The 21,694-nt window shown below is 31.5% G+C and overlaps 1 protein-coding gene across 1 annotated transcript in view; it reads left to right on the top strand.

The window, feature by feature from the left end:
* Nucleotides 1-19,043, top strand: part of LOC129218983 (E3 ubiquitin-protein ligase Mdm2-like) — a 95,815-nt gene extending 76,772 nt beyond the window's left edge. Inside the window, exons 9-10 of the mRNA XM_054853302.1 lie at nt 11,955-12,059; nt 14,580-19,043. Of these exons, the coding sequence (XP_054709277.1) occupies nt 11,955-12,059; nt 14,580-15,008 (534 nt within the window). The 3' untranslated portion in view covers nt 15,009-19,043. The remainder of the gene's footprint in view (nt 1-11,954; nt 12,060-14,579) is intronic.
* The last annotated feature ends 2,651 nt before the right edge of the window (nt 19,044-21,694 follow it).

The following is a 21,694-nucleotide window of genomic DNA, read 5'->3' as shown; positions in this document are numbered from 1 at the left end:
GAAGAAGTAAAAAAGATTCCTGTACAGAGGACTTGATCAATGACTTCAAACAGAAGTTCCTTAAAAATTTCATGATAGACTTTAAAAAAGAGATATAACTGCATTCAGTATCTCTAGTGAAGTTTTGAGTGCATTTGATATGTTTAGTTCCTTAGATATAGATTTAAAAATGAAGGATGCTACATGTTTATCCACTCTTGGAATTTTATGGCAAAGAGCAAAAGAATGAGTTTAGGAATGCTGTGAAAGTTTCTGCTCCAATAGTTGATGCTGAAGCTGTTCTAACTGAGAAGGCTGACTTTTCCAACCAACTAGCCCTTGCAAAGTTATCGTATGATATGAGGAAATCCTCTAGTGCTCAAGAACTGTTGCTTAGAGATCAAAAAGAAGAAGCTCAAAGAACTTTAGAAAAAAAAAAAAATAAATGCTCTGGAGGCTCTCCAAATTCTTGAAGAGGATCCATCAAATTGGATCCAGCATCCAAACTTAATGAAGCTTTTTAAGATTTCTACCATCATTCCAGCTTCAACAGCTACTGTTGAAAGACTGTTTTCCCAGATGAACTTAATTTGTACAGAATTAAGATCAAAGTTGTCACAAAAATCTCTTGATAAGCATTTAAGAATTATTTTAAATGGCCCCGAAAAACTTTCACAACAAGAATGTGATGCGATTATTTCAATTTTTAATTCAACTGGCAATAGACGTATTCTTCTGTAAAACTTAAAATAAAATATATTGTAAATGATGTAACTCATTAAATGACTTTTGTATTTGTAAGTGAATAGCTTTAAATTTTTGACAAAAATTAAATTTTTCTTAAAATTACATGAATATATTTATCTAATTTAATAAGTTTGAGTTATCGAGAGTTGACTATATTTATTACAACTTGACATTATGAGTTTTCTTTTCTTTTTTTTCTAGTCACTATCATATTTAAATGAATTGTAATAGTGAGGCTAATGTTGTGTGTCATAAGATTTTCAAAAAATTGAAAAGCAATAAAGCATAAATTTAACCGAGTGTCTTCCCTTACATAAATATTAACTATGAATGTGATAAAACTAATAAGAAACAATTTGAATTTATTTTGGTCTGTGGTACTATGTTGAAGCTTTCATTTCATGCATAAGAAATATGTTTGTTTACTTTTCGGTTGCCGATTATTCGGTGTAACTTCAATGATTTGTCAAAAAACAAAACCTAAATTGCATTTTTTTTTCTCACAAAATTCCATTTTAGTTTTCACAAAATTCCAAATTATTTTTCACAAAATTCCTAAAACACTACCCTGACAAAAAATCCTGGAATGACCCCCTGGCTACCTTAGATTAGCATATTTCATGTTTAATTTTAGTAAATGTTTTTTTTTTTGAGGGGGGGGGACATGAACTTCAACATGCTTCACTAAAATTTGATAACTGTGTTGGAGATTTAAATCCTTTTGCATCTTGTAAATATCTTAATAGTTTTAGAAACTGGAAGTTATTTTGTCATGTGCTACCTCAGATTAGATTATTTTATTTTTAATAACTAAACTATTAATTACTTTTGTCTTTGCTTATATACTTATTTATTATTTAACAGATTTTTTGGAAAAATATTAAATTTAAACAGATGAGCACATAATATAAGAACTTATCATTTGTGTTTGAAAAATAACATCATATAAAGTTGAATTTTATATATCTTAACGTTTTGGTGTTTTCTAAAATAATTGAGGTATATTATAGGGATGAATATGTCACATATTTTTTCACCTTAAATCCGGAGTTATTCGTTATGCTTTTACCTTCCCACCACTAGTGTTTTTTCCATTACCCCCAATTTTGGCATTCATGTCTCTAACTAGCTGTACCCGACGCGCGTTGCTACGCCAACAAAAAATTACATCATTATACTGATTTTCATGACAATTGGTTGAACGGGGCAGAAGTTGCTACTCTGCAGTGCCACCTGGTGGCGAGTGGCTTCAATGAGCATATTATGCACCTTCTCCGTGGAAAAATACATATATATAGCAGTTTTCATAATAATCGGTCCAGGTATCAAGTGAAGCCGTGACTATACTCAAATTTTGTACTCACGCAGTTTGCAAGATCAATCAATCGCTAAAAATATCAAATAGAAAAAGTTTTAAATCCCCCCGTTGCATGAAAAGCCATAAAACAATAAAGAAAGAATTTATTTGTTCAAACTCAAGAAAAATGGCAACAGCTAACTTCTTATCAATGAGATCTTTCACGCGAATTAATTTCTGCAGCCGATAATTTTATTCGTATTTATCCAATGGATTGTGACTTAAATTGAATAAAAAAGGAACTATTGATCGGATTTTTTTTCGAACTGGTCTATAAACATTCCCAGTACCAAAAATAACAAACGGTGAAAGTTTCAGCCAAACCTGCCGAGTAGTTTTTGAGTCCATGGATGACGTACAGACAAACATTTATTTTTATATATATGGATTGTTATTATTCATTGTACAGACCTGTTAAATACAATTCTTAAACCATTTTGTTAGTCATTTTTTCTTCTGATGCCTTCATTTTGTATAACACGATCTCTTTGTATCCAATATGAGAAACATATTTCCTCATTTTTGATGCTTAATAGGTTTTGTTCAGAGGCAAATAAAATTCCTTTCTAATTTTATCAAACTCATAAACTGAAAACTTTCAAGTTAAATGCTGAATCACTGGTTTATTTATTTCTTTTTTCAATTGTGTCCGTAGCTATTCGCAATGTTTATTGTAGACCATTAAAGTGCAATTCTAAAATAATTTTCCTTTGATAAATTTCTTTATTGCCACTATTGTTCTTTTGGTGCTTTAATTTTGAAAGTTGTGACATTTTTGCATCAGCTATGTCAATTGACTATTTCTTATTTTTGACAGGGTTCGTAAGCTCCGGGTAAACCTGGAATTGTCAGGGAAAATGACATTGTTAAAAATGTCTGGGAAAAGTCTGGGAATATTCCAAATTTGCTCCAAATTTTTTTTTTCCAATTTTTTTGCAGGGAATTTTGTTCTAGGAGATTTAATCTTCATTTTTATCGATGTTTCCTGAAAAAAAATTAAAATTTTGAAGTAAAATGACGCTGCCAATAACAAAAGTGGCGACCCAAAAGAGCTTCCACAGTCACCATTTTTGACCCTCAATAGTTCCCAATAAAAAAATTCCTCGGGTGAACAGAACAGAAATTATGCACAAACTGAACAGGGGAGAAGATAATTTACTGTTTCAGAAGCACAAGCCTGAAGATGGGAGGATTGATCAGGGAAAATCTTTTTTGATCAAAAAGTCTTTTCAGCTATGTGTGAAACGTAGTCGTCATGTTTGGTCATTCACAAGGTGGAAGTAGACACGATCCTTAAATGCCTAAGTTTCCCAAAGCAAAGCAAAATTGGATGTTTTCTTTAACTGTAAACTAATGAAAATAACACAAAATGTGCTACAATTTTATTATTATTATTATTTTTAAAAAACTATTTTGGGAAAGGAAAAATTTTGTTCTTAAAACTTAATCTTATTTATTGACTTGCACGCAAATGTGCTAAAAACTTTTCAACTAAATTGTAATTTTATGAAGATTTATTATTTTAAAATTGTTTTCATGCTACATATTCAAAAAATTATTATTATATTTTTTTTTTTTTGGCATATCCGCCATATTTGGGCATTCCCAAGTTTTCGAAAACGGCATTGGATGCTTATTGCAATGCAAACTATTAAAAACAATGCAAAATGTGTCTTTTTTTTTTGGATAATTCGTAATTATTTTCTGAAAAAATACAAAATTTTTATCTTCAGAACATTTTTTGTTATTCTAATTGATTAGACACTTATGTGCTAAAAACTGACTGTTTTGTCTCTTGTATTTTTTTAGGGATTATTAATTATTCATTAACTACTTTTATGATACAAATTCAAATATCTACTTATTATCTTAAACTTTTCACTTAGTATCCATATTTGGTCGTTTGCACGATGAAAGTAGACTTAAATTTCCAAAAACAGAATTGGATGTCTATCTCAATGTAAAAAATGTGCAATAAATTATAAATTTTTAAAAATGTTTAATTTTAATATAAGCATCCTTTAAAATGCGAAAGAAAAACAAACTGATGATTATTGGCATTGACCTATGATATGTGGATGTTTATTTTTGTTATTATGCATTATATGGCATGCCGATCAATGCAACAAGTTAATCATATTTATACTAGAAAATAGCTTTCTATTTTGCTCAATATGTTTTGTGTGAAATACTAATAAGAAAATGAAAAGAAGTATTGTAAACCAAAAGCAGATGCTAAAAGTTGCGAGATTACAGCAAAACGCTTCACTCATGACATGTGGCATCGATAAAATGCGAAAATAAGTTGAAAGTTCTTTGTTTTCAACAAGTGATAAATGAATTAAAACAATTTTGAACATAATGTTTTTAAAAAACTTAAAATTTTGAGAGAGAAAAAAAAAGAAAAAAAATTCCAAGATTTTCTTTTTTTAAAAAATCTGATGGGGAAAGTTTCAGTTCTTCCGCATTGCTACTTTAAACCATTTTAATTATTTTGAAAATATTGCTATTCAAACTTAATTTTGAATGAAGCGAGTAACCTGAAATTTTCTTTAAAAAAAAAAACCTTGGAAAACCTGGAAAAGTCAGGGAATTTTTTTTAACCACCAGTGTATGAGCCCTGTTTTGATGTTTACTATGCTTTTTAAAAAGCAGAACAAGTAAAAGTTTTATATATTTTTATTAAAATCATAATACCAAAAAGTTTCAATTATATAGTGCATCTAGTTATTTTTTTCCATATCCAGTAAAAGTGCAATTTTTATTAGTGCAATTATATTATAGTTAGTGATATCTTTTATGTAGGGATTTGGAAACAATAAGTATAATACCAAGTAGAGATGCATTAAATATTAGGCTGGTATTTGGTATACTGCATGTTCGGCAGACAAACCAAATACAGTTGATTCTCTGTTTAATGACTTTCAAGGGACCACAAAAAATCATCCTTAAGTAAAAAGCTTCCTTCTATAGAATGTTTTAAAACTATAGTGGACCATCTGGGACAGCGAAAAGGCATTGTTAAATAGAGAAAGTCGTTAAATAGAGCGTTGCTCAACAGAAAGCCAACTGTATTTTTTATATTATTGCCTATAATTTATATGTTTGAATCAAATGAAACCTGCATTCAATATGAATGTTTGGAAAAATTCATTAAAAATGTACTGGGATTTCAGTTTTTATATTTTTTAGAAACTTAAACACATTTTTGGGTGTTTCCCCCGCCTCCTTCCCATAGTGATGCTTCTGCATTTGATAGATTTAACATAATTTTAAATATATCAAGAATCTCAGTATTTATATTTTTCATAAGCTCTTAAATGCATTTTGGTGTCACCCAGAACGGTTCCTTCCCCACCCCCAGTTGTATCTTTATCAAAAGCAATCAATGTATATTTAAGGCATAGGAGTTTTTGTTTTGAAAAGGTTCAGCCATTTCAAAGGATCTTTCTGATGTGTTAGTGAAGGAAGATCCTGTCAGGAAAAGGACACAGGTGTTCATTGATGAATTTGTGCCTCACAAAGAACTAAAGAGAAAATAGTTGCTGTCTGTGAAAAGAATATCATTGCCAGCTCTTTTTTATAAACACTTACGTTAATTTGTTTTATTTATGCACGTTGTGCATCTGTATCAAAATAAGTAAACATTAAATTTATTATACTGGGTCAAAAAACACAAAATGTAACCTTTTATAAGGGCCCTAAGTCCTCTAACTTATGTTTAGAGAAATAATCTCCATTAAAAAATATTACTAACACAAAAATATTGACGTTTGTGGGACCAAAACTTATGGAGATATTCAAATTCCAAGTTTTAAGGGACTATGCAAAAGATGAGATTGGAGCTTATTGCCCTTTCAGAAGAATGACAGGTTGTCAAACAGGGTTTGTACACCCTTTACAAATTCCTTATAAACTCCTGCTTTTTAAGAAAAGAAAATAAAGGCCCTTAAAACTCCTGAATTTTGCTATTATTTCCTTACAAACTCCTTATGTTTTATTTTACATAACCTTAAAGATTTTCTTCTGTTGCCAATCCGATACAAGTGAATACATTATACTGAATTTTACCAAAATTCCGATATTTTTTCGTCTGTTAATAACAGAAATCCAGCTTTTTCGTTAGAATAATTTCTACCCCACATCCGATTTTTTTTCCCCTTGCTCTAAATTTCTAATGATAATGTCGATAATTATTTGTAATATACATCTTGTAGACTTGTTAAAGTACCATTCTAAAATTTTTTGGCTCTAATAAATTCTTTTATTTGCTGTTTTTAGGTAGCAAAAGTCATTCATTTTGATTAAAGCAATCTCTTTGCATCCAATATGAGAATCAAATTTTTCTGATTTTTGATATTCATTATGCTTTTTTAGAGGGCAAATAAATGAAATTTCTTTTTATTCCTCTAAGAATCACAAAGTTAAAATTTTGTAACAAAATTCTCTGTGTCCTTTATAAGAGAAAATCTAAATCGCTGGTTTAATTTAATTTTGCTTCATTATGTCGATTGTTATGAATAATATGTTCATTGTTAAGCTCTAAATGCAATTCTAAAATGATTTACTTAAATAAATTCTTTTATGTGCCATTCTCTTTTTACTTTTAACGCGTTCACTTCGAAAATTGCAATCTCTTTGCATCCGCCATGGGAATAAAATTTTTTGCATTTATGACACTTACAATGCATTGTAAAGAGGTAAGGAAATTAAGTTTTATTTATATTTTTATTAAAATCTTTAAATTAAAAAGTTTTAAACGAAATTCATGCCCTTTAAAAGTGTCGAATGTCAGAAAGTTAAGTATGGAATCGCTGGCTGAAATTCATTATTGTTTCAACTATTTTGAGTGTTTTAATTCATACGTAATACGTGTAGTTGGCAGGGTTTGTGATTTTTTTTTCTTCGATTAAAAAAATCTAATTTAAATTTTTAAAAAAGTTCCAAATTTTTTTTTACTTTGAAAAATTTGCAGATATTAATTATTTAACATTTATAAATTAACATTTTATGGAATAGATGAAAGAGTTTAATAGCTAAACAGTGGTACCACTATTTTCTAGAATTATAATTTTCATAGTTTTTAGAAAAAAATTCTTAAAACTTGGCAGTTTTCTATGTTTATTAGCTTGGAATCACAAAAGTTTTTAAATAGTCTACAAAATTTTGATCCACTTTTAAGATTAGTACAATTTGTATAATTTTACAAAAGGATGCTTAATATTTAAATTGAGTTTTCTGTATTTCAATCTGGTATGAGTAACCTTATGTTTTTAAAATGTGCCAAAATCAAGCACAAGCTTTGCCGAAAATTGTTTGTTGTGTTTCAAGTTTTTCCTTTTGTATCCTGTAAAGATTTCAGTTATTTTGATAGTTGGAAGTTATTTTGGCCTCTACTACGTTCAGTGGGCTTATTATAGTTCTTATTTTAACAATTATTTTATTTTTTAAAGTTTTATTTGGTTCGAAAATTGTTAGTATTGTGTTTTGTTTTTGAGAAAATACTAATTTTCAATCAATTTCACTTATTTTTTATTCAATTTCAAATGCAAATATATTTCAATGGTTACCCTCCCCCCCCCCCATATTTGAATTTGATTCCGAGTTGGCTCAAGTCAAAGAAGCAGTAACTGAATATTTTACTATAAATTTAGTATGTTTGTGTGCATTCAATGTGTTGTATGAAAGCAAAATCAATAATAAAAGAGTTGTGCATAATTTTTTTGAAATATGTTTAAAACATGCATCTTTAAACAAGAAACTCGTCCTTAAAAAGTAAAACTACTAGTAGCCCTGGTAGATGCTGCTGTACAGCATGGTTTTAAAAAACTTCTCAATGAAAGCCTACCAAGGACTTTATCTCTAAACGTGTTTTACTGAAAACTTGAAAATGTCCACCTACAGGATTCGTACTTCCTTAAAAAACACTTAAGAAACCCTTTTTTTTCATCAAGCAAAATTAAGGTCCCTAAAAAACCCTTTTGAAGGAGTCACCCAGTTTCAATACTTGGGTGCACTTATTACCAGTAAGAATGAGTTTAAAGTTGAAATTGGAAATCGAATTTTGATGGCAAATAGATGCTACTTTGGCTTAAAGAGCCAATTAAAATCTGAGCTCCTTTCCATTAATACAAAAATAAACCTATTCAAAACTCTCATAAGACCGATCATTTTATACGGTAGTGAGACATGGGCAATTAATAAAACAGAGGAAAACAGACTTTCTTTTTTGAAAGAAAGATCCTTCGGGCAATTTTTGGAGCAGTAAAAGAAAATGATGCTTGGAGAAGTTTATATAACTTTGAAGTATACCATAAATACAGACAACCCAACATCTTAAGAGTAATTAAAGCCAATAGAATCAGATGGCTGGGGCACGTATTTAGGCGTGCAGATCTGGATTCGATTAAAAAGCTAAATTTTCGATGATTGAGGGTACAAGGAGAAGGGGAAGACCAGCAACAAGGTGGCTGGATAGTGTTGAGAAGGACCTTAAAATTTTGGGAGTGAACAGTTGGAGAAACCTGGCAATGTGTCGTACCGCCTGGAGGAAGCAGACGGAGAAAGCCTTGGCCTGCACCAGGCTGTTGTGCTGATGAAGAAGAAGAAGAAAAAACCCTTAAAAAGTCTTTAATTTTCTGAAAATTTCCTCAATTTTTTCAAAACTAGATTAAGTTTGGTCCCCTTTTCTTAGTTTTTCTATTTTCTCCCTTCAAATCTTCATCCTCCGCATTTTCTGCCGAAAACGTATGTTTGGGAAACATGTGTTTCGCCGAAAATTGCATGTGTTGTTTCAGATTTCAATCTTTTTGCATCCTGCAAATATTTCAATCATTTTTAATGTTGGAAGGTTTTTTCACCATAGGCTAATTTATATCTACGTATTTTATTCATTATTTCAATAATAATTTTTTCTTAAATTTATTTTAGAAAAAATGCAAAACTCAATCAAAAAAAAAGTGGGCTAACCCCCACAAGCTCAGATTGTATTGAAACTTGGCATGGTTACTTTTTTATGTATTTAAAAAAACCTTCTAAATATTCATGGGGAATCTCTATTGGTTTACGCTTTTGCAGCCTGTGAGTTTTTTTTTTTTTTTTTGGAATTTCATGATTAAATGAAGCAATTTCAAGTAGTTATTTTGATCCTGAAATAAGGTTATGAAGTTTTTTAAACCAAATTATAAATTCCAATAAAAGAGAAGAGGTTAACCAATTATTTATATTTATATATGTTTATTTATTTTCAATTATCACTGTGAAAATAAGTTCTCCCAGATAAGAAAAACCTAGATTTTTTACTCTGTTGTAAATTTTTACTTTACAAATAAACCTGATTTTAAAATTTACGATCTAATTTTCTATACCTTAAATACAAATGTTTTTCGTTAAAAAAATATATTTTTCTCTAAAAAACATGAAAAATTGATATTATTTAGTGATACAGCCAAGATTGAACTCTAGCTCCCTCAACCCTTTATTTCAGGATTTGGGGGGCTAGAAATTGCTGCCTGTCTTTCAAAATTTAAATTTATATTGAAATAAACAAACTTGTAAGGATTTGTGCAATGCAGCAAATTTGAACAAAATGGGATGTTAGTAACAATAACAAATGCAAAGCAATAATTAACCATAGTTTGAATACCTTGAAAAAAGATTTTAGTTCTTTTTCTTCACTTTCCCTCTCACTCCAATAAGGTATGCTAAAAAGATAATGCTTTAGTATACAAATAATTTTCTACATTTATTATTTTCCTGATCTTTTTTTTATAACTGAAATTTGAGATATAAATACAATGTTTTAAAAACAATATGTCCCGTGTATTGTATTAATCACTACCCAATTATTTCAGAGATAATTAATAAGGGAAATGTTCGTATTATCTTTGAATTTGGTAAATTTGCCATTTTTTGTTCAGTTTTGGAATGTCATGGACTTCCAGGGCTATTTTGATCTCATCCCTTTTCTGCATGATTTTTTTTTTTTTTGGATTTTCTCCCTTTTGATCTCAGACCACTCTCATCCCTGTGATGTATGACATTTTAAAATATAATTCACTCATAATGGGGCATCGCAGTCAATTGTGCCTTTTCCTGCAGTTTGGGAACAATGTTATGCATTTGTGTATGTGTATATAAATATGTATCAAGTACTTTTCCCCCTGGGAAACTTTGCAATGGTGTGCCTAAAATTATCTTATTTCCAATGATTCCTTAAAAAGTCCTTAATTTTCACTTTTAAAAATGAGTATGAACCCTGACCTACATTCCTTTGCCTCTCACTGCCTCATATAATGGTTTGCAATAATTAAGTTTAGCTTAGTATGTTATAAATATGTTTTTACGGGAAGATGACAGTGATTAAATTACATCAGCATCTTCTAAAACCAAGAAGCTGTCACCACAGGAACGTAAACTGACTCCTTGCTCTGAAAGTTTGGTTAAATAGTAGGGCTGGTACTGCTATTACTTGCTGTATTACTAAGATTTTTTGACGTTATCCTAGTAAAACATACCATAACATACCATGTGCCCCGTGCTCACATCTGCCCCCCTTTCCCCTATATAAACTACCATATTAGGATTGGAAATATGTGTTAAAACCAGGGCTGCAGATTCGGAGGGAAAATGACCAACCCTGACTCTGTCTCCTTTACCCCAAAATCAGTTTGACTCTGACTTTGCAATCGCTGGCAGAGTTTTAGACCTTAAAAGAAAATGACTGAATCTGACTCCTTTACTCCACAATCAATCAGACTCCGACTCCACTGCTCTGGTTAAAACCAAGGGCTCTGAGGGGGAGGGCAAACCCTAAAACCTTACTCCTGGCTAGGCCACTGTACTTGAGTATTTTTATTTCTTACCGTGAAAGCGCAAAGCTTTCTTTGCCCTGCAATCATGGAGGTTTTTTTTAAATAAGCTTGTTTATTCTTGAAAATATACTTGAAAGTATATTTTGAATGTGAAGATGGGAAAAACTAAACCCCATGTGATCTGCTTCTGTAGAAAATGTAATTTTGTTTTCCTATACAGTTGGCTCTCTGTTTAACAACTTTCAAGGGACCACAAAAAATCCACCTTAAGTAGAAAATGTCCTTAAATAGAATGCTTTTAACACTACAGTGGACCATCTAAGATCGTGAAAAGCCATTGTTAAATAGAGAAAGTCGTTAAATAGAGCGTTGTTAAACAGAGAGCCAACTGTATTTTTTATATTATTGCCTATAATTTACATGTTTGAATCAAATGAAACCTGCATTCAATATGAACATTTGATGGAAAAAATTATTAAAAATGTACTGAGATTACAGTTTTTATATTTTTTAGAAATTTAAATACATTTTTGGGTGTTTCCCCCTCCCCTTCCCATAGTGATGCTTCTGCATTTGATAGATTTAACATTATTTTAAATATATCAAGAATCTCAGTATTTATATTTTTCATAAGCTCTTAAACACATTTTGGTGTCACCCAGGGGGCATGTCATCCAGAACGATTCCTTCTCCACCCCCAGTTGTGCTGCTACTAACTTTGATGAAGTAAATATAAAGCGAAATACTGGAGAACATTTTCAGAATTGAAGTATTTATATTTTTCCTAAACTTGCAAATTCATTTTGTGTATCACTCCTTCCCCCTGACCTATTAGACCTGGACGGACCCTCCTCCCCCTCCTTCCTGCAGTGAAACAACTGATGTCACCCAGACCCCCAACTGATGTCACCCCATATATAGAGAGATCATTAAATGCTTTTAAGTCTTTTTAAATTTGGTTTTTCCACATAAATCAAGGAAACAGAGGTGTGCTTTAATGAACTTTTTTCTTCTTGAGATAAAAATGCATCTCTTCAAATACTTTCTTTTCATTGCAGTCTGCTTTAAATGCAGCTGTTATTAGATTCACATCCAGATCTGACAGTGATGTTGAATTTTGGGCTGATCACAGTTCTGAAGAGGATTCACCAATACCCAGATCTGTAAGTTCCACTTTTTTAGAAACACTTATTAATATTTGTTAGTTATTCATGCATATTAATACTATTTGTTCCAAAGATTTCTGTGCTTGGAAATGCTTGTTCTTTTCTATGCGTAATGTTTAAATGTAGCTAATCAATGTGTTCTCATTGTATGTGAGATTTATACCTTTGATTACACTTTGAGTAAAAATTAAGAAACTCCATATCTAAATGATGAATGGCTAGCACTAGTTATCAAAAAGTCTTATTCCATTGTGTTTATTAAAATTGATGAACTTAAAATGTTTGTGTTATCGAATAATTAAGTTTATGAAACTGAATCGAGCCCACAAGTGCTTTAAACATCTTTTAGATGACAAAGCTTGGAGCTCGTTGTATGTTTTATTATTCAGCCTTAGTTTGGCTGTAATACTGTATGTGTATTTTTGAAACTGTTTGCTTTTTTTATAGGCATTGCATATTTTGTGATACAATCTAGATACTGTTAGTAGTTTTCATACATATAGAAATATGCACATGCATAAATACACTCGATAACAAAAAAACGACGCACCAAGAAGGAGTTGTCCGATTGAGACGAAAATTGGGGGATAGGAAGACAATGCACAGAATAGTAAATGATTAAATTCTCAGAACAATTGAATATTTTATGTCGGAGTTACACTAACAAGTTCAATAAGGTGTTGACCTGCCTCTAGCTTGGATACAAGCTGAATCAAGGTGTGGCAAAGATTGATAAAGCTCCCGGAGGGTGTCCTATGTTATTTCCTGCCAAATTTGCTCCAATTGTCGAACAAGGTTATCAACATTCCTTGCCAGATGCAATCGCCATCCCATCATATCCCAGACATGCTCGATGGGAGAGAGTTCTGGCTATCTAGCAGGCCACGGAAGAATTTGACAAGCTTTCAGACAGTTCATAGCAACAAGAGCCGTATGTTATCTGACATTGTCCTGCTGAAACCCAGCTGAGGGTACTGCAAGAGGAACCGTAGCAAAACCGTTCGACGTACCACTGTGCAGTAAGTGTACCTCTAATTATGACCAAAGGGGTCCAGCTACCAAAGGAAATGGCATCCCAGACCATTATGCCTTGTCGAGGGCTAGTTCGGCGTGCAAAAGTGAAACCAGGGTCCCCCCCTCTGCCCTGGGTGTCACCAAAACGCTTCTTCGATTATCGTCAGGACACAGTTGGAAGCGGGATTTGTTGCTAAAGACTATACGTCCCCAGTCGGCATCATTTCAACCTGTTCAAGCCATGCACCTCTGTAATCTGGCTCGGCAGTATGTAGGCGTCAGTGGCAGGTGGAGTAACGGTGAGCGCGAGCGTAGATTTCGCTGTCTCAACCGTCTGTACATGGTCATGATGAACACTGGGGTTTGGGTTGAACGTCTGATGGTTCATAGAGATGAAGAAAGCGCTGTGACAGCTGATCGGAAAATCACTTTGTCATCATGATCTGTTTTGACCCTAGGTCGACCGCTACCATCCTGATGCTGAATTCGGCTCTTTTTCACCCATCCTTGCCAGCATCTTCGAATCGCCGCATCGCTTCAACTCAAATGGCAAACGATTCTCCAATTAAACCAACCGGCCTCTTTCAATCCAATGATATGACCTCTTTTAAAATGTGAGTTGCTCGTAATGAGCACGAACCATGCGACAAGACAATTTTAGGTTGTTTAAAGGTAATCTGAATCGCAATCAAGCCGAAAGTTTTAACAACTGTTGAAGAAATGCTTTTTATGTACATCTGCTGGATGCGCAGTTTCGATGCACTGGAAGTCAAACTTTTCATTCATTAGACACTAGAGATGAGTTTGGACTCATTTTTGAGAGCCCGGGCCCGCCCAAGCCCGAAAATTTGTAACTGAGCCCACCCGAGTTTGAAGGAAACTTTCTTGTATCAAAAACTGAGCCTTCTACAGTCTGACATGATCTCTCTGTTACTGAAAAATGTTACGTCAAATGTTCTTCATTACCAGAAGTTTTTAAATTTCCTTAAAATGCTCCACTTCAAATGCATTACTATACGATATATTGTAATAGTAATCGCAAAAAAAACCACTATAAATAAGCGTTAATTAATTCTTTTTGGGGGGGGGGATTTGACATTGATTGAACTGATTTAAATGTTCCTTTCATTTTCTACTTCAGGAAAATGTTTCTTTGCTTTGAATTTGTATGAAGATTGGAGATTGAATATCTGTGCTTGAGCCCGTGCCCAAAACCTATTTTCAGTTCTAGAGCACGAGTCCACTTCGGACTCGGGCTGTCGGGCCCGGGCTGAGCCCGTTAGACATTGAAAACTGTAAAAGATAGGTGTATGTATTTTGAAAACAACATTTGTTTTTTGTACAATCGAAACTTTGCTTCATCAATCATCTTCGTGCTTAAATCAAAAACTAAAGCTTCTTTCCGTGCAATTACATAAATTCATATATTGTGCTTGATTAATGCTTTTCACCAAGCAGCTTTAAATCTTTCCATGATTGTAGCTCCAGAATTTTATTTTTTAGGATTTGTGGAAATGTGAAGACTGTCAAAATTTGAACAAGCCCTTGCGTAGATTTTGCTTAAGATGCTGGGGTGAAAGACCAAATTGGTTGCCTGAAAATGATAAAAAACTTAAAGAACAGAAAGCTTCTCTCAGGCGAAAAAGGCAAAGGTATCTTGCAAATGTAAGTAGAACTGACCGTGATTCAGCTCCTTCAACTCAAGAATCTTTATCATCATCTCAAGAGATAGCAAATACTGATGCTGTTCGAAAAAATACGTTGTGTATAATTTGCTGTAGAAAACCAGCAAATGCGTCAATTGTGCATAGCAGATATGCTCATCAAGTTGCTTGCTATAAATGTGCAAAAAAGCTGAAGAAGCAGAAACAAAGATGCCCTGTATGCAGAAGAACTATTGACAAAGTCGTATATCAAGTAACTGCATTTTGATTTATTTTTTGAGTTTGGGCTTTATGGTAATAACTAATGCAGTTCAATCTGATGTTACTGTGATAAAATTGTATAGATATTTATTCAAGCTAAGAAGTGATTTTTTTTTTTTTTTTGCCAGATGGTTCACTCCCTTTTATTGGGCTGCTGAAAAAACCTCTCAGTAAAGGGGGGGGGGAGTTAACTTCTTGAAAAAAAATATTCTAAAACAGGTCTTGAGTATTGAAACAAAATAAATTTGTATTAAAACTTTAAATAGCAGAAGTTATTTTAATCAAATTTTATGCAATGGTTTTCTTTAAAAAGCATTTTAATTGAAGCTAACCTTAGTTTTAAACCAAGCTATCAAAGAGAATGTCTAAGTTTATGGAAAGGTTATTAATGGCATTTGTAATCACTTAAAACATGTAATATTCCATTATCTTCATACAGAAATAATCTGTTGTACTTCATTTGTAAATATCAATCCTACAAATGTGCATTTGTTGTTCAGTTACAAAGAGCATAATCTTACTGTTGCATACTTAATTACATAATCTAAATTTGGTTCTTAAATTATAGTAAAAAGTAAGTTAAAGTTTAAATTTATTATGTGTTTTTTTTTTTTTTTTTGCTTAAAAGTGTTTACAAGGCTCCCATTTGGTTCCCTTTTCCTTTACTTTTTTAGTTTTATTTTGAATTTTCCATGCAATCTCTTTTATTCTTTTTTATCCTTTAAAAAATGGATGTTGTTAACACCCCTATCCCAATAATTTAAATTTTGAAGCATGTCAGGACATGTGACAGCTAGTGTTCAAATTTTTTTGCTATGTGCAGTAAATTCATTCCGCATAGTTTCTTGTTCTAAGCAAAAGTAATCTTGATTAACAGGGTTTTTTTTTTTTTTCCAGCTGGTAAATTGATCGAAATAGGTTGATTTTCAACAATCGCATGCGCCCGATTTCCGAATACTTCAGATTATTCAGCATACCCATAACTTTAACATTTAAAAGTTATGATTAAAATCCGTTTTCAATCCCTATTTTTATAGAATTTTGGTCCCTTTCCTCCCTAAGGGGAAACTAAAAAATCTGTCGGGAGACCTGTATCTCAAATTAATAATCTGAGTTTTATTAATTGTTTCTTTGAAAATTCAACTGAAAAGTTTTAACAGTATGGTAGATTTTTTTTACTGATTTATAAACAGAGGTGCTTCTTAGACAACAACATTGCTTTTAAGATGTTCTTTTATAAAAATGTTTTCTTGATCTCGACTCCATACCTACTCAAATCAACTGTTTTTCACAAGAATTTTCTGCTTTTATAGGCTGTTTCCAAATTTTCTGCACAAGTATAATTTCCCCCCTCTTTTTAAAATATACCTGAAGTTATGGGGGAAAAAAAGGGAGTTAAAAATCCTCACGAGATTAAATGTTAGAAAAAAGGATAACATTTGCAAAATATTACCTGAAATTAGAGATGGAACAAAGCATTGGCCAAGGTGAATCATGAGCTGTGGTTTGGCCGTTTCAGCCTGAAACAATTTAATGCTGCAAATTTTCTTTTACAATTATTATTTTTAAGATATTGTCTTTTAAATTCAAAATTGTACCCTATGATGAATCATAACAGAAATGTATATTTAATTTTAAAATTTGTGTGCATTAAACCTTTGGAGGCAGAACTCATGAAGTTATTTAAAAATATACAGCATTAAACATTCTTCAAATATTTTTAGTTTTAAAATTTTGTTAAATCCTTTGCTAAAAATAAATACTAAATGATGGACTAGTAAGAAAGAAGGCATGGTATTACTTTTACAACTTAATCCAAGATTTAAACATTTTCCATTAAGAATGTTTGCAAATTTATGTTAATATTAACACATAATCTAAATATTAGGTACTTTATTAATGGATAATTCTATGATTTGAGGACTAATTTATCAAAAAGGAACGTATTCATTTTCTAATCATGTTCAGGAGGTGAGAAAAACGAATTAGGGTAAGACCAAAATAATTTCAACAACTTATGTGGGTACAGAATTGAGCACAAAAGCACAGGAAATCGTGGCCCAGGGTAAGAAATATTAGTGTAAAAATAAAAAACAAGGAGATATCGCCATCTTAATTTTGGATATGTGCCCTTTTGAACGAAAACCTGAATGTTGAGAATTCCAATTTCACCACAACCCTAATATTTCACCTTCTCATATTCTCTTATCGAAACCTAAAAGTAGTGGAATAAATTTGAGGATCTTGGAAATGTGTTCCTTTGAATCTAAAAGTCTTCGTACTACAGATTCTTTCAGGAAAAGGTCCCTTTTTGTTCAAAATAAAACATGCAGGGGTCGGATTTGTTACTTTTTGATCAAAAAGCCACACTTTACTCTTAAATAACCACGGGTTTTCCACATTTGGACTTCTAAGTGATTTGATAAGTGCTATCTGAAAGATTTAGAAAATGTCATTAAATGAATTTTTCTGAAAAGTGGTTATGTTCCCTTTTGATAAATTACTCCTCACTTAATATTTGATCACATCAGTTGATTATTATAAACATTAACTTAATTGTTGAGCATGCCTTTAATATTCCAAATAATGCTTTATAGTACTTATTCTAATAAAAATTAGAAACGTGCTTTTCTGGAACAAGGGCAAAGCAAAAAATCTTAACTAGTAATAATTATTAATTTTAAAAAACCGCAGTGAGCAGAAAATGTGTTGGCAAAACAAAGAGTAGTAAAGTATATGGAGAATAACATGATGTTAAATGCATTTATTGTGCGTTAAATGCTAGAACTCAACATGTGGAGTAGCCAAAGCCTATTAGTTGGCGGAAGCTTCAGTATTCAGCGCTTCAGCCAAATAGGTCATCGTGCTATCTCTATCTGAAATATCTTTTTTTTTTCATTATTTTTAACTCTCAATAATATTTAATATTGGCCACTAATGTTATTAAAATACAATTCTGAAATTATTTTGCTTTAAGAAGCTCCTTTATTTACTACTTCAGTTGTTTACATTTTAAAACGTATGATGTTTTTGCATCCATTCCGCCCACTCCCCCTTTCAATGCTCATGAAGCTCACTTTGAAGACTAGAAGATAAAATACATTTTCACTAAAACCTTAGAAAATTTCTTAATGGAATTCACAGATGGTTTTCAGTGTAAGCATTCAAATTTCATAAAATTAAATACTGAATTGCTAGTTTAGTTGAGTTTTTTGTTTTAATTTTTGTCAAGTATTGAAATACATACGTTATATTTCCAATGATTAGAAGATGGTTGAATTAAAGAATAACTGATAAAAATTAGTTGCATGTGGAAAAGTAAAAAAAAAACAAAAGTTGCTGACTATGCACAACTTGCAGCATCACCATAGCAATAACTTAGTTCATTGTGATGAATAAATGTTTTTATGAAGTAAACAAAGATTTATTCATCATAATTAAATGATTATGTATTTAAAGAATGCATTAAATATCTAAAATGAAACCAAAAAATTTATTTGAAAGTGCAATATGATGCATTTGATATTATATCAATGTCGAGAAATGCTTTATGTGTTATTGATAGTTTCATTATTCTCTTGGAATAATTAACTCTATTTTTTCTGCTAAATAGTATTTATTATTTGTTTTCTGAAATGTTCTTTTTAATGCACGCGCATGCAATTTTTTTTAAAACTTATTTTTGTTTTTTTAAATTATTTTGCAAATATCTTATTTCTTTTGTATTTTATTTATTCTCATTTTGTTTGCAATTAATTAACAGTTAAGAATTTACAGATTGAGGTACTTTATTAACTACTTCAGCATTAATTCTCTCATTTTTGATTTGTAAAGTTTTTTATTTTCCACTTTATTGTTTTCTTATATGATTGTCCGTTGAAAGTAAAGTTACAATTTTCTATTTAAGTAATTTGGTTGGGAAAACTAACTTGTAAAATTTCCTTTTTAATGTAAAATTATTCTTTCTTCTGCTTTCTGATGTCAAATGTACTGTTTTTCTCCTATTTTTTGAAATAAAATCTGCTTTTTGTTTCCTCTATTGAAAACATTCTATGATTAGATTGACTGTAATATTTTGAGATCTGATGTAATCATTGAAGATTTGAATATGGTAGGGTTTTTTTCCCATGATAGAACAGCACTCTAAAATCCACAAGAAATCATAGGGGAAAATTCTGGGAAGGGCTAATAGTGTTGATGATAAGAGTGATTCAACAAATAATGTTTTGTCTGTGTGCTGAACATTGACAAAGTGTAGTCATTAACTAAACTAGTATTTAGCTTCTGAAACTAATTAAAGATAAACTACAAGTTAGCGCATGTAATGTAACGTTTATCTTTTACAAACAGAATGAGAAAAAACTGCACAAGTTCAAGTAAATGTTGAAATTTATATGTCTAGAGGAGTTTGTAAAAAAACAATCTAAAACTTTGTACAATGTAACAAGTAAAATTACAACAACCTGTGTACATGTATGAAGAAAGAATTCTAAAATAGGGAAGTTTTCGATTTTTCAATTTTATCTTTATATGATAGAGTAACATGTATGAACATCATAGGTGAAAAAATTTTTGCGATACAATAAGTAGTTTTTTTTTTTAAATTAATTTTTAAACTTCAAGCGCTTGTGACGTCAAATGGCATAGGAAGTGACGTCATGCGCTCTTCCGATAGGGGAGAAGCCGAAGGTCACGCATTCGACTTCGAAGACGAAACGTAAAAGGCTTATCTCCTCGCATTTAACTCCTCGCGTTTCTGGAACATTAAACCTCTCATCCTCTCGGAAATATATGAATATCATCATTGATGTTACATGAGGAAGATTATTTAGATTGTGCTTTAACGAATCCGGTCTCCATAGTGTGTTCAAAAGGATTATTGAATTTCTAAAAAATAAAAATATCAGCGCGCTCAAAATGTCCCTAGTGAAAACAAGGGATCTTCGGCGGAAGGCTGCCCATTCGCGCCCTGTGACGTAGGCTCGTGACGTTTCAGAACAGCTCACTTTTGCGCGTGGATTTTAAAAATTCATTTAAAATCAACAACGGTGTTTTAAAATTCAGCGATGGTAATTTTTTTAGTTTTAAGGGTCAATTAACAATATCCAATAGCCAAAATATGAACATTTAATAGGTTGCAACTTCCCTATTAATTCTACTGTAGTAGTCAATGTAGAGCACACCCTCTTTATCTACTGTTTGGACTTTCCTTTAAAAAAATTATCTGACGTTTTAAATTTAAATAGTTTTCAAGAAAAATTTTCTACAAAATTCAAAAATTTTCAAACAAAATAAAAATTTTGAAAAAAGTATATGATTTTTTATTTATTTATTTATTTATTTATTTATTTTTTGTATTTAAGAGAATTAATTATTTGTACATTTTGTAAGTGTGACCATACAGTCACACTCACAACATGTACCAATCATTTTTAAGAATATAGTTACATTTAGAAAGTTGATACTTGATATTCAATACATAATGCTTCCTTACATTAAAATATAAGAGAATCAAAAGCCAAGGTTGAAAACTCCAAAAATCAAGTACACATATAAACTAAAAATTTCACACTCATGCAAATGGATAGAGCATTATAAAGTTAGAAATGTACCAGAAAAAGGCAATAGGAAGGACTTAATTTTTTAATATGCTGTGATAGTGGGAGCCCTCGTGAGTCACAACAATATTGTGATGTAAGGTTGGTGAGAATCACAATGTATCAATTCCTACATCGCACAGAGGAGTATTTATACCAAAAACCTGGCCAAAATCGAAAATGGAAAGTACGGTCAATCTTACTCTAGTATCAGTTTTCAAACACCTGAATATTTGCTACATCATATTCCCTTTTATGAAGTTTTTCATCCTTCATTGAGGGTCATACCGGAACTCCAAACTTAGTCGTTGTAGAAGCTGCACTGCTGTGTTTTTGGAGACTGCATTTGCTCTACTTATTCTATCCGCTGTGTCAGTCGTTTTTCTTGGAAGTAAAGAATATTTTTTTCACAGATGGAAGAAGTTATGTACTTTACTAAGAAATACATGTTTTATGCCTTTTAGTTGAGGAAATATCTTTTTTGTATTGTTTTAAACAACTATAAATCAGTGATTGGATTTTTGGGAAAAAATTCTAATCTAAGACTTTTTGTTTGTGTTCCGGGGGCTTCCGGGTTTTCATTCGACCACCAAATATAAGTTTAGGGTTTTCTTAAAATGGTTGTGAAAGAAAATTTACCCCATTTTCCCATCACCATGCTTTAAGTGGGTTTAAACTTACTGGTATACATTTTCATTTTTTCTACTGATTTTGCACACGTTCTTCTTTTTTCTCAGAAACTTCTAGAAAGTTTAAATAAATTACTGAATAGTCATTATACGACATAATATAAATATTTTCACCCAAGGAAATGGATGTAAAAATTATATTTTTTGAGAAAAACCTCTCAGAAACTACCAAATATCCAGAGAGTGAGTTTGATCTATTAAATCACTTTTAATCATTTTAGGTCAAACTTCAAACAAAAAATGACTGCTGCCAATGACTCCCTATGTGGAGGGACGTGTTTTGCAAAAGAATGATCAATTGTTCAATCACATAAATTTGATTTTTGAAACGCAGAGAAACCTGGACGACCAAGAATCAACTAGACAATTTGTCAAATCAAGTGAGAGAAGCAAGCGGAGGATTTGAG

Source organism: Uloborus diversus, chromosome 3 (genome assembly GCF_026930045.1).
Source record: "Uloborus diversus isolate 005 chromosome 3, Udiv.v.3.1, whole genome shotgun sequence".
Classification (NCBI taxonomy): Eukaryota; Metazoa; Arthropoda; class Arachnida; order Araneae; family Uloboridae; genus Uloborus; species Uloborus diversus.
Note: the sequence above shows the minus strand (reverse complement) of the source record. Positions and strands in the feature narration are given on the sequence as shown.